At 49.8% G+C, this 13050-nt stretch overlaps 1 protein-coding gene across 1 annotated transcript in view; it reads left to right on the forward strand.

Moving 5' to 3' along the window:
- Positions 1-13050, forward strand: part of LOC140411021 (uncharacterized) — a 399297-nt gene that overhangs the window by 185457 nt on the left and 200790 nt on the right. Inside the window, exons 25-27 of the mRNA XM_072499979.1 lie at positions 4944-5055; positions 8364-8413; positions 10983-11159. Of these exons, the coding sequence (XP_072356080.1) occupies positions 4944-5055; positions 8364-8413; positions 10983-11159 (339 nt within the window). The remainder of the gene's footprint in view (positions 1-4943; positions 5056-8363; positions 8414-10982; positions 11160-13050) is intronic.

The following is a 13050-nucleotide window of genomic DNA, read 5'->3' on the forward strand; positions in this document are numbered from 1 at the left end:
GCTGCTCGACAGCAGGCAGCATAGTGGCCAAGTCTTCCACATCGTAGACATTGTTGAGATTTTGCGGGGCATTGCCTCTTTAAATGGGTGGAGCCACAGTTGCCGCACGTCGTGACGTCAGCAAGTTTGCTGCGCCACCGCGCATGCGCGGTGCGGTCGTGCATGGTGCGCGCCTGCGCATTACGTTCTTCACGTCGCTGTCCCCTCGTTTGGTGCGTACAAGCGCGGGAGTCCGCGAAAAGCACGCAAAATGGCCGCCCTTATCCAGGCCAAGGCCCTGGAGGTGCTCAATTACTTGGACCCGTTCTGCCTCGTGGGGACCTTGCCGCGTCGTTTCAGCCGCTTATATATGGGAATACCGACTCGTGGCGTTTTCATGTAAGACACAGGTCTCGATGGCGGTCGCTAGGGTGAGTTGCTTTACTTTGAGGAGCTGCTGACGTAGGGGGTCCGACTGAACATCGAAAACAATCTGGTCGCGTATCGTGGAGTCGGAGGTGGGCCCGTAGCTGCAAGATTGCGCAAGGATGCGGAGGTGCGTAAGAAAGGATTGGAAAGGTTCATCCTTACCCTGCAAACGCTGCTGGAACACGTAAAGTTCGAAACTTTCATTCACCTCTACGCTGCAGTGAGTGTCAAACTTGAGGAGGACCATCTTGAACTTCGTCTTGTTTTCATCATCTGCAAAGGTGAGAGAGTTGAAAATGTGGATGGTATGGTCCCCGGCCGTGGAGAGAAGAGCAATCTTTCTGGTGTCAGAGGCGCCCTCCCGTCCGTGGCTTTGAGGAAGAGCTGGAAGCGCTGTTTGAAAATCTTCCAGTTGGCCCCGAGGTTGCCGGCGATGCGGAGCAGCGGTGGGCTGATGTTGTCCATGTTGCAGGATGACGGAATTCTGGCGGAAGGCAGATCACTTGCAGGTAGGTCTAAGAAGTGCTAGTATCCCACCACTCCTGGTAACATGTGGTGTTGGGCGCTCTGGATCACATACAGGTCACCAACACTTGAAATAGTGCAACACTATTTTATTGAATCATTAAATGTTTAAACTTACTTCGACTGTGGGTTAATACAATACTAGCTTTAACTAAAGACCTTTGCGTTGTCCTAACCAGTCGATGCACTCAGCACAAGGTGAATGTCTGTGCTGCAGGCTGTGAGCTCTGTCCTACTAGGAAGCTGCAACTCGAATGAGCAGGAACTCTGATGCCCCGTCTTTATAGTGTGTGTGCTCTCACTGGTGATTGGCTGCGGTGTTGTGTGTGTTGATTGGTCCCACTGTGTGTCCATCAGTGTGTGTCTGCACCATGATATACTGGTGTATATTATGACAGGATGCAGAGCTGATGCTCGAGGGGCAGGAAGGTAACAAATAATCAGCTTCCCGATCATATCTGAGCAGCAATGGCGCTGATGGCTGTGCCTGTTGAGGCACGTGGTGGGTGCTCTGTACGCCCTGGTGCAGGATGACCGTACGCCACAAGGAGCAAGTGGACACCCACTGCCAGTAGCTGTCTATGGATATTGCAGGCAGCCACTGACGGCAGCATCGCTCAGATTTACGAGAGGACATCGGACTGCATCGGTAGCTAGGGACAGTTAGGGTCACGATTGTTCACCATGATTACACCCGAGACATGTGAAGCCCCTGTGACATTATTCTGTACTGCCAGCCGGCCTGCTCCCCCTGTCGCCTTCTGCTCTCTGCTGGCCCCAGCCCCCTGGGCACGGTGGTCCTCGATCGGGGCAACCCAAGGCACACCACGTGCAGGTGATGGGTATGAGCGTGCTGTCAGCAAAATGGCAGGAGTCAGACTATGGCATAGATTGAGAAGCACCAGAGCTCACCTCACAGCAGATTAACATCACCCTCCTGCCTTGTATTTTGATCCTTTGGCAATGTCGACACATCACCCTGGAGTGGTGTAGCATAGACCAAGTGGTCGGGAAGGGTGGGGGGGATTCGGTGGGCAGGTAGGGGAATGGTCTGGGGGAGGTGGATTGGTGGGGGTTGAGGGGCGAGGGGGAGTGGGTAGGAAGAGGAGAGGGGTGAAATGACAGATGAAGCCCAGTCCTATGAGAAGCGTCTGAGAATGAGGGCCTCTCTGGTCCTCCGGGCATGTCAGACCCCCACCGCTGCCTGTCCTCCATCCTCCGGCTGCTCCCATGGGCCTCAGTTTGTGGTGGGCACAGCAGACCACCACAAAGCGGGTGACCCTCTGGTGGGTATACTGCAGTGCATGTTCCTGGCAGGGGTCTAGTATCCAGGGTCTGGGGTCCGGTGCCCCCACCAACCCACCTCCCCCCCCCCCCCCCCCCCCCCCCGCCCCTCCACCCCCCGACCACTCGGTTCCACCCTCCCAGGTCTATGTTGTACGCTATGTGTGTGTGGAGGGTGAGATAAGGAGGAATTTCTTCATTGAGAGGGTGAATCTGTGGGATTCCCTACCCCTGAGGGCTGTGGAAGCTTTGTCACTGAGCATGTTTAAAACAGAGATTGATGGATTTCTGGAGACGAATGCCATCAAGACCAACTAATGTGCGTGAAAGTGGTGTTGAGGTAGATATTCAGCTATGATCTAATTGAATGGCCTCTTACTGTTCCTATGTTAGCTTTTTAGTTCTAGCCTATGTGCATTTAAAGGTTTAATTTATCTTTAAACGCTGTAGAAATTGTAGGTAAAATCAATCTTAAAACCTTTTGTTCGGAGAGGTCTACAATTCTCAGACAGCAGCAGTGTATATAAATAGAAAGTCACTTCAAACAGCCATCTGTGTGATGTTTAGTTTGCCATTTTGTTTATAACATTTAAAGCCAACAATAAGATTCCTTTGACTCCAGTTTTTTGCTTATCGTTGGACGTAGCATTTTGAGGCCAAACACAAGCATGCGCGACATTGATACACTCACCAACAAATCTAGTTTGTGTGTGTGAGGGAGAGGGAGAAAATGATCAAATATTTTTTAAATGAAGGCAGGAGATGAGGGGCATGATTTTCAGGCCCTTCTCGCTGGTGGGGCCTTCCGCTCTGGCCGAAGGTGACCCCACCACCCTCCCGTGGCGGCTTCCCCGGCAGTGGGGAGGGTGAGCCACACACCATGGCATTGACTTGGGCGGGACCAGAAGATCTTGCCAGCGGCCAATGAAGAGCTGCCTTCATCACCGGAAAGTACACCGGGAGGGGAGGGAGAGGGGGCAGAAAATCTGGGCCTAATAAGTTAGTAAAACCTACCCTGTCCAAAGAAACAACAACGTTGGAATGACAAAAACAACATATGAGAAGATTTTTGTGACTCCTGAACTCTGCACTGGACATCACGTGCCGTAACTTCCTGTTTTGCCTCTGATACAATTTCGACGAGACAAGAGAGAGATTAATCGAAGCTTTATTACACAGAGATGTGTGGCCTCCTACAGCTGCTGCTGAAATGGCTGCAGTTCGGAGAGCACACACATTTATACTCCAACTACTGGGCGGAGCCAGCAGGCAGGGTTCTACCACCCCTACCTGTAGTACAGGGCCTTACCATAATACCCTCGTATGCAGTGCAGTATATACAAAACAATACAACAGCCTCGTTAACACTGTCCAATTGAACGAGATTCTGGGGCATCCCACCCCCTTTTTCACACACCGCCCCACTGCCACACCCCTCCTGGCTTACCCAGACTGACGGGCAGAAATAGAAGGAAGTTTGGAGATTGGAGGCAGGCCTCAATCTGCCCAGGGGAGAGGGTAGGAGGGAATTAAAATGAGACCTTCCTTTCCAGTTTTCAATAAGGCGGAAGACCAGAAACAGTTCTTCTGACCTTATTAGAATGTCTCTGATGGACCGGCGATAATTGGTATTGGAGACAGAAGCCCTCCAGTATTTAAGAAGCAACTTGGAGGGAACACAGGTTTCTAGAGATTATGTTAATGAACCAAATGGCCTCTGTTACCTGTATTTACCCTTAAGGGTGCATGGTAGCACAGTGGTTAGCAGTGTTGCTCCACAGCACCAGGGTCCCAGGTTCGATTCCCGCTTGGGTCACTGTCTGTGCGGAGTCTGCACGTTCTCCCCATATCTGCGTGGGTTTCCTCCGGGTGCTCCGGTTTCCTCCCACAAGTCCCAAAAGGCGTGCTGTTAGGTGAATTGGACATTCTGAATTCTCCCTCTGTGTACCTGAACAGGTGCTGGAATGTGGCAACTAGGAGCTTTTCACAGTAAACAGTGTTAATGTAAGCCTACTTGTGACACTAATAAAGATTATTATTGTTGTTATACAACACTGCATCATCCATCTGTAAACAAGCTTCAGCATTATGACTTACCTCATGTTTCCAACCAGATTCAAACTCGTTGGTGACAAAGAGACTGCATCAATTCGATTTATTATTGTAAATACGGCCAACGAGGAGAAACAGCAGGCTGTGGATTAAAGTTTGATGCAAGGCAGAGCTGTCTGTAGAATAGTCAATTCTATGTTTTAGCTTGGCTGGAGGATAACATTGCCACATAATTGATCCAATGAAATTAATTTATAGCCACCAAATGACCCATTGCCACAGATTTGATCCGTTGCTACAGAATTGATTTATTGTCACAGAAGTGACCCAATTTTTGCAGAATGACAGCTTTAGCCCTAGTGTGTCTTCTAGACCTGTGATGACTTTTTAATTGAGTGCTGATTGATGAGAAGGAGCAGGTTTACATCTAATGAGTTGCCCGGTCAACTGGGAAATCTAAGCCACCCATCCATTTCAGATGCCTGTAGGTTCCAGAGTTTTGAGCATTTTTCCTTTCAAGTTTACACAATCTTAGTTTCTCACCATACCTTTCTTTCTTTTTCCTCCTTTTTATTACTTCTGAATTGAAAACGCACGAACAAGCACTCCGGTTTGTGTACAGTTTGTCACAGAGATGTGCCCAGGAATTCACTTCTGCTGTTTTGCCTTTGCAGACCTCCAGAGGCCTTTGTCTCCATCCAGCTGGAGAAACTAGGTCCTCGCGACATGATGCTGAATCAGTTCATTAGTAAGAAGAGCACCGCGGGGCCAATCATGAAAAACCCTGTGAGTATCGACATTTTCTGTGGAGGACTGACGAGAGAAAGCTGAAAGCGGGAGTTAAAGGCTGCTGTGTCCCCATTCAACCTTGTACTAATGAACTATATGCAGCCTCCAGGATTTAATGTGGCAGAGAGCAACAGATGGCTAGCTGGGATGTTTAGGTATTCCCAAGATGGTGCCAGTTTCCATTTGCCTCAGTGGTAGTATTACTTACGAAGATAACAGGTTGCAAACCAATAAGGAGCCAACATCTGTCGAAACCATCTGCTATCTTGTTCAACGTGTGCAGATTAATATTTGATCATATTTCAGTTTGTGCACAATGTCCCTCAGATCTTAACTAAACTAGCTTGAACCCTAGGGGTTTTACACTTCAGAAGGAGGCCAATTGGCCGATTATGTCTTTGCTGAATTTTTGCAAGAGCAATCCAGAACTAATCCCACTGCCTCACGGCTCCCTTTCCAATTGCCTTAGATGGCTTCTTGATTCAAATATTTCTCCAATTTTCATTTAAAAACATTTAATATTCTCTGCACCTACTGCTCCCTGTGACACAAACAGGGGGTGGAATTTTAACAGAATTTGGGAAAGTGTCAGGCTCAGACTGAAAATGGGGTATTACTTTCCCGCACAGTCCAGTTTTCTCCCCAGATCCTGAGAAAACGAGTGGGCAGTGTTTACGGCATCACTCAGGCAGGGCGGGGCCGGATAGAGCCGGCAACTGGCTCCACAGAAATCGGGAAGCCATCTTTAAATGTCGCCTCGATCACCAATGAAACCCAACAGCCCCCAGCACAGAGGTATCTGGGATTCACCCCCCCCCCCCACATGGACAAGCATCAGCGCCCCCCTCCCCCCAACACCTCACCACTGGAAAGGTATCACTGGCATTCCCCCCCCCGCATCCAGTGCCCACTCTCTCCACTCCCTATTGCCTGTAAGATTCCACCCTCAGAGACCGGACCCCTCCCCCACCCCCACCACACATTAATGGAACCTCCATGGGGCTCCCACGAGGGCCTGTCCCTGGCACAGCCCAGGCACAGGTTGGCACTGCCAGGTTGGCACTGCCATGTTAGCATTGCCAGGACACCGCCCAGGAGAGCTGCATTGTCTCACATTAGTTCAATCCACAAGTGCCTTGAAATTCTTTGCTTCCAGGCAGCAGCTCAGAATTGTCCAGAAAAGATAAACAGCTCTGTCTTCAGGTGAATCATTCGTTTAAGTTCCTTCCAAGAAGAAACATCGAACAGTTATCCAAATCTACACATAGGCATGGCTTCCACTATTGCAAATGAGTAATTGATGCAGTACATGCCTCTTATGACCCATATGTGCATTGTGTATAGTTTCATGAACAATCATTTTCTCCAGGGCATTGATGTCAAAAAAATGAGAGCACGTTTAGCTATGTTCAAAATGACGTTTCTCCTTGATGATACAGCAGCTGAGTGTAAGAGCAATGCGATACTTTGAAAAAATACGTTTGGCCGAAGCCTTCCGAAATGAGCCTTGCCCGGCCTAGATCACACCCTTTTCTTTCCCTGCCGCCTCATTCCTAACTTCTCCCTCTCCGACCGGGGCTGGTTTAGTTGGCTGGACAGCTGGTCCGTTATGAAAAGCGAGGCTAGCAGCACGGTTCCAATTCCCGGAAAGGCTGAGGTTATTCATGAAGGCCCCACCTTCTCAACCTTGCCCCTTGCCTGAGGTGTGGTGATTCCTGCAGCTGCCCATAACTGCTCCACCCTCTGCCCACCCCCCCACCCCCGCCATCACATCCCACCCACAAAGAAGCACATGATTTCTCTCTCTCCAGCAGCGATAAACAAATGGGCAGTGATACCAACACTCCCACTGTGCATATATAATTGGAGAAAAGACAATGGGTGTGATCTGAACGGGGGTGTGATCTGAACGGGAGTGTGACCTGGCCAGTAGATCCCAGGAGAGGCCTCCCTCGGGCTTCCCGGCAGCTAGTGCGCCTCGCGAGATCTATCCAGGTCTCGCAAGGTGTCACGATCGGGATCCCACAATGGGCGTGACCAAGCCTCACGCATCTAAGTGGATTTTAAACCCACTTAGGAGTGCTCACCCAGGATCTGCCAAGTTCCCGGCATCTAATGACCTTCTCAGGGAGTCCCCAGCTGGGTGCCGTTCAGTACTGGTCCACACAAACATGAAGCATGCGGAACGGCACCCGGTGGTCTCGCAGGCCATTGGAGGCCCCTGAGTGGTCAGGGTCAGGGCAGGGTGGACCTTTGGACCTCGCCCTAGAAGATGGACACAGTGGTACTGCCCAACTCGGTACCCTGGCACTGATAAAGTGCCCGGGTGGCACTGCAGAGCCGGCAAGAGCACTGCCAGGGTAGTTGTGCCAGGATGCCCTGGCACAATGTGCAAAGCTGGCACTGCCAAGGGTCAGGGCCTGAGAGTGCCATAACCATGAAAACATGGTAGAGCGGGGTATGAAGGCTGGAGGGGGTGAAGAGGGGGGGTTCTGGAAGGGGGGTACCTGAAAAGGGGCATGGGAAGGCCTGGAAGGGGGGTACCTGAAAAGGGGCATGGGAAGGCCTGGAAAGGGGGGTCCTCTGTGACTCTTTAGCAGGGTGTCATCACTTGGGGAGGTGTGGGATAATGCCCCTACGTGTGGGGGGTGACATTGCCCATGGGTGGGAGGTGTGGGGGACCCACAAGCTCACTTTCAAAATGGTGACCCGATGCCTGACGAGCCGGTCTGTCCAGTGAGTTCAGCTCCCCAGTGATTAAAATAATTCTAATTGTGGGCATGACGGGGGAATCTCCGCAGGGCCCAAAAAGTGACTAGGTGTGGTTCGATAGCGGTGGGGAACTCGCCGACAAAGCTGGCGGGAAACTCCCAGCAAAGTTCACCACAATTGACACTTAGAAACTTTTTGGTTAGATCGTGCCCAGTGGGTTAGCAGAAAGGTCAGGTGAATGGGCCGAAGTGCTGCCATGTTGTCAACTGACCAATCAGTTGGTCCAGTTATAGTAACACTGCTGCCATAGTAGTCATTACAGAACTGCACAAAAATACGCTCAGTTGAGATATAAAGGACCAGAGGGAGGAACCTTACCCCCATTCTCCATCTGACCTCGCTGGTCAAAAAGCCTAGTGGGTGAAAGTTTAACGAGTGGGAACTCGAGGAGGAAGGAAATATGGCAAGCCCCATAAAACCAGGACAGCTTCAAAAGCATTTTACAAAAAATATGGCATAGGTGAGGAGGATTAGAAGAACATGACTGAACAATTTATATAGTTGTCACTTGAAAAGATTCCTTGTCTTTACAGGAGGAAGTGGAGAAAATCAAAAGACACTTAATCGTTGCCTACTGCCGCAAGTATACTTACGCACTTTAAGCTTGTATGCTGATCTTCCTGATGTCCTGTGGTTCAGTAGCTTTGTTAAGTTAAATCAGTTTATTATTTTGAAAGAATGCATATTTCCAGCCCTTATTTGGATTGATATTTTCAAATAATCAAATGACCTCATGGTGGACCACACACTCCTGTGTCCAGCTGTACATCACAGTTCAATGGAAATGTTCCTGTTAGTCAAATCAGTTCAATGCTAATGGAGAGCGGTTTTCATACCTTTCCACAACTCGGGTTTTAAGCCACTTCATTTAAAATTACCCCATGCTCAATGTTCTCGGTATATTATTTATTTTCTTTATTCTCCCAGGTATATGTCTTACGTTCTGTAAAAAAGCACAACAAATGCATTTTTTCCCCTGTTTCTTCCCTTTCATTGTGCCTTTCCAGCTTCTGCTGCCAAGAGTTTGACCAGGGCGATCTGTTGCACATCTGCTTTTTTTTGGCCGACTGAGGCTTAGCAAAACAGCCGGAAGTGTACGTCACACCTGCTCCCACCCCCGCCTGCCGAAATGCCCAGCTCCCACTCAGTCGCTGACCCTCTGTGTGGCGGCACCATAATCGAGGGTGTCTGTTTGCTGTGGTTGGCAGCATTCTTGCCTCTACCAGGTGGCTCAGGGTTGAGCTTATCACATGTGGCTGTGGTGCACCACAGTGCAGCACTGAGGAATGCGCTGCATTGTGGAGTCGAGATGCGCTGTTCTTCAGAAGGGATGGTAAATTAACATGCCACCTGCCTGTTCCGGTAGTTTATTTTGATGATCCCCAGAAGGAAAACAAAACAGTAAAATGAGGAAATACGAATACTGGTCGGAACTGTTTCGTCCTTCTCATGTGGCACAAGACTTAGAAAAACAGGAAGTACTTCGATATCTGTGACAAAAATTCTCCTTTACTTAATCTATTCTCACTGGTCAGTCATGTCGATAGTCCCACTAGAAGCTCCCCACTCTAATTGTTGATCCTCTTTCCTAGCTACTTACTTAAACCAAATCTTGACGGTGATCATCCTTGAATTCCTGTTTGACAGTTAGAATTAAGCTACCAACCCACATCCTGTGGTGATATGCCTATGGATGGTATGAGACCTCCAACCAGCAGGTGGCGGTGCAGACTCACCATGCAGTCTCGACCAAGATCTTGTGACCTGGGACCTGTATATAAAGAGAGGCACATTCGGCCATTGACATAACAAGATATAGAGGGTAATAAGATGTACATGTAATTGATCAGCGGAAGGTGTAAGTTCCAGAGGAGTAGCAAGACTCCATGATAACGTGCTCTGCACCAGATTGCCATCCTGCCGCACGAGACACAATAAAAGGATCTTGATTTGGACAGATCAAAGTGTTTGGTGAGTTCTTCATAATAGTACAAGGGACCAAACACAGCACATCCCACTATCATGAAGATGCTCTGCTTTCACCTCCATAGTGTCACCCGCCTGCATTCCAACCTCACCCCATCAGTGTTAAAACTCTCACCCACACTCTGGAAAACTCCAGGCTCCATTTCTCTCAGCTTGAAACTGGACAAAGAAGATCAGGGGCGAAATTCTCCGGTATCGGCGCGATGTCCGCCGACTGGCGCCCAAAACGGTGCAAATCAGTCGGGCATCGCGCCGCCCCAAAGGTGCGGAATGCTCTGCATCTTTGGGGGCCAAGCCCCAACCTTAAGGGGCTAGGCCCGCGCCGGACGAATTTCCGCCCCGCCAGCTGGTGGAAAAGGCCTTTGGTGCCCCGCCAGTTGGCACGGAAATGACATCTCCGGCCGGCGCATGCGCGGGAGCGTTAGCGGCCGCTGATGGCATTCCCGCGCATGCGCAGTGGAGGGAGTCTCTTCCGCCTCCGCCATGGTGGAGACCGTGGCGGAGGCGGAAGGGAAAGAGTGCCCCCACGGCACTGGCCCGCCCGCGGATCGGTGGGCCCCGATCGCGGGCCAGGCCACCGTGGGGGCACCCCCCCCGGGGCCAGATCGCCCCGCCGCCCCCCCCCCCCCCCAGGACCCCGCCCACGCCGCCTTGTCCCGCCGGTAAGGTAGGTGGTTTAATCTATGCCGGCGGGACAGGCATTTTAGCGGCGGGACTTCAGCCCATCCGGGCCGGAGAATCGCGGGGGGGGGGGGGGGTGGCCGCCAACCGGCGAGGCGCGATTCCCGCCCCCGCCGAATATCCGGTGCCAGAGAATTCGGCAACCACCGGGGGCGGGATTCACACCAGCCCCCGGCGATTCTCCGACCCGGCGGGGGGTCGGAGAATCTCGCCCCTGGTTCTCAGCGTTGGATTAGCTTTATTTTTAATGATCAGTGCACTCAGTGTGCAGGTCATTTTGCCCTTGTAGCCTGGTTTTAGACTGGGGAACAAATAGCCATCCCAAGTAATTGATGATGTAAACAATAATTTAACCAGATGAATCATTTAAATGTTTAGCTTTCTCTAAAATATTTCACTCTGAGTTCTTTCCAGGCTTGCAATAAAGAAATTTACCACAGGCAACAGTGACCAATAGAACATGATCTTTGGTTTGATTGCCTCAGGTTTAATGAGCGTGTGTCAGGGTGCTCGCTACGAGGACAAATCATCGCACACTACTGTAGCCTGCTACGTTTACTGCAAGACTTTCCCACAGCCCAAAAGACATATTTTGTGTTAGGCCAACCTCAAGAAAAGAAGGGAGAGCGAGACTCTGAGCTGGGTCTGATTTCTGATCCAAGGTCAGTGCCTCTTTAATGCTGCATGTTCTTTTTGCATCTCACATTGAAAAACTGGCACTGAAACACTGACGGGTTTTTATGAGCAAACGGTTTATTTTGACGTCCCGCCTCTACTGAAGGCTGGCGACCTGGTCCACAAGTGGTCGTTTTTCACTTGTGGGATTAGGCAAGAAGGCTCACTGGGATACTTGACTAAGGGAGAACCACAGTCAGGCCAATCGTAACATTCATGCACTTGCAACTTGCGGTAATGTCGGAGGGACCTTAAATGGTTCGCACCGCCTCTAAAATAATAGAAAGAGGATCACCACATGGACAAGTTAACAATCATTTCTAGGCTCAATTGTCAATGCTTAATTCTCAATTTAAATGGTCACTTAAACTGCACCACATGATGTTCATTCATTGTACTTCAGGTACTTGAATTTATATTCCCTCCCTAGGTTGTTCCTACTGCACACCATACCTTGACTGAGGGTTCATGACTTGACGGCAATATTTTGTATGCCATGGCATTTTAACATGCACATTTTGCAATCTATACGGAGCAGTTCCAGAAATGAACCATTTTGCCAACAATTTTGCTCGAGATGCATAGTAGCTGGAGAGATTCTATTCAAAATGGCTCTCTGCTGATCCACTCGATAAATGCTCTGCTTAGTAGTTGTGCAGCCCGGACCCAGCCTTGATCCCATTCTGTACTGAGGTTGGTTGGGGTGACCTTTTGGCCTGTACGGTTGGCCTACATCAAAACACAAGTACATAAACACACAATAGGAGCAGGAGTAGGCCATTCGGCCCACCTTTCAAGAAGATGACCTGATTGTGGCCTTAGCTCACTTACCCAGCTTCTCTCACAGTTGAATTGCCGTGGTGGGTGTGCCATATTTGTCTATTCCTCTTCTTGTTATCCTGCAACCCCCAGCTTGGGGAATCACTTCCTACCTCTAAACTTAGCATCTCCATTTTCAGTATAATGTTTGTTTTATTCTGAGAAAAACTGAGCAATGAGCAAAGGTAATAATTGTTGAAAAAAAGAGAACTGGGCTGAATCTTTCAGCCATCACGAATGGCCAGCCAGCATGAAACATGCGCTCTGAAAAGCTGGGTGCTGCTGGGAAGGGCGGGCGCCAGGAGATCCTGATGGGATCTACCCCAGAATACTGAAGGAGGCTGGAGAGGACATTGCTGAGGCCTAGACAGAAATCTTTGGATCCTCACTGTCTTCAGGTGATGTCCTGGAGGACTGGAGAATAGCCAATGTTGTTCCTTTGTTTAAGGAGGGTAGCAAGGATAATCCAGGGAACTACAGGCCGGTGAGCCTTACTTCAGTGGTAGGGAAATTACTGGAGAGAATTCTTCGAGACAGGATCTACTCCCATTTGGAAGCAAATGGACATATTAGCGAGAGGCAGCACGGTTTTGTGAAGGGGAGGTCGTGTCTCACTAACTTGATAGAGTTTTTCGAAGAGGTCACAAAGATGATTGATGCAGGTAGGGCAGTGGATGTTGTCTATATAGACTTCAGTAAGGCCATTGACAAGGTCCCTCATGGCAGACTGGTACAAAAAGTGAAGTCACACGGGATCAGGGGTGAGCTGGCAAGATGGACACAGAACTAGCTTGGTCATAGAAGGCAGAGAGTAACAATGGAAGGGGATTTTCTGATTGGAGGGCTATATACATGAATTGGATGGTAATAGAGGGATACGGACCCAGGAAGTGTAGAAGATTTTAGTTTAGATGGGCAGCATGGTCGGCACAGGCTTGGAGGGCCGAAGGGCCTGTTCCTGTGCTGTACTTTTCTTTGTTCTTTTGTTCTTTGAGACCTGATGGTGCAGGCAGGCATTTCGAAGGAGCTGGTTCAGGGAGCTGCAATATTATTCCAATG

Source organism: Scyliorhinus torazame, chromosome 4 (genome assembly GCF_047496885.1).
Source record: "Scyliorhinus torazame isolate Kashiwa2021f chromosome 4, sScyTor2.1, whole genome shotgun sequence".
Lineage (NCBI taxonomy): Eukaryota > Metazoa > Chordata > Chondrichthyes > Carcharhiniformes > Scyliorhinidae > Scyliorhinus > Scyliorhinus torazame.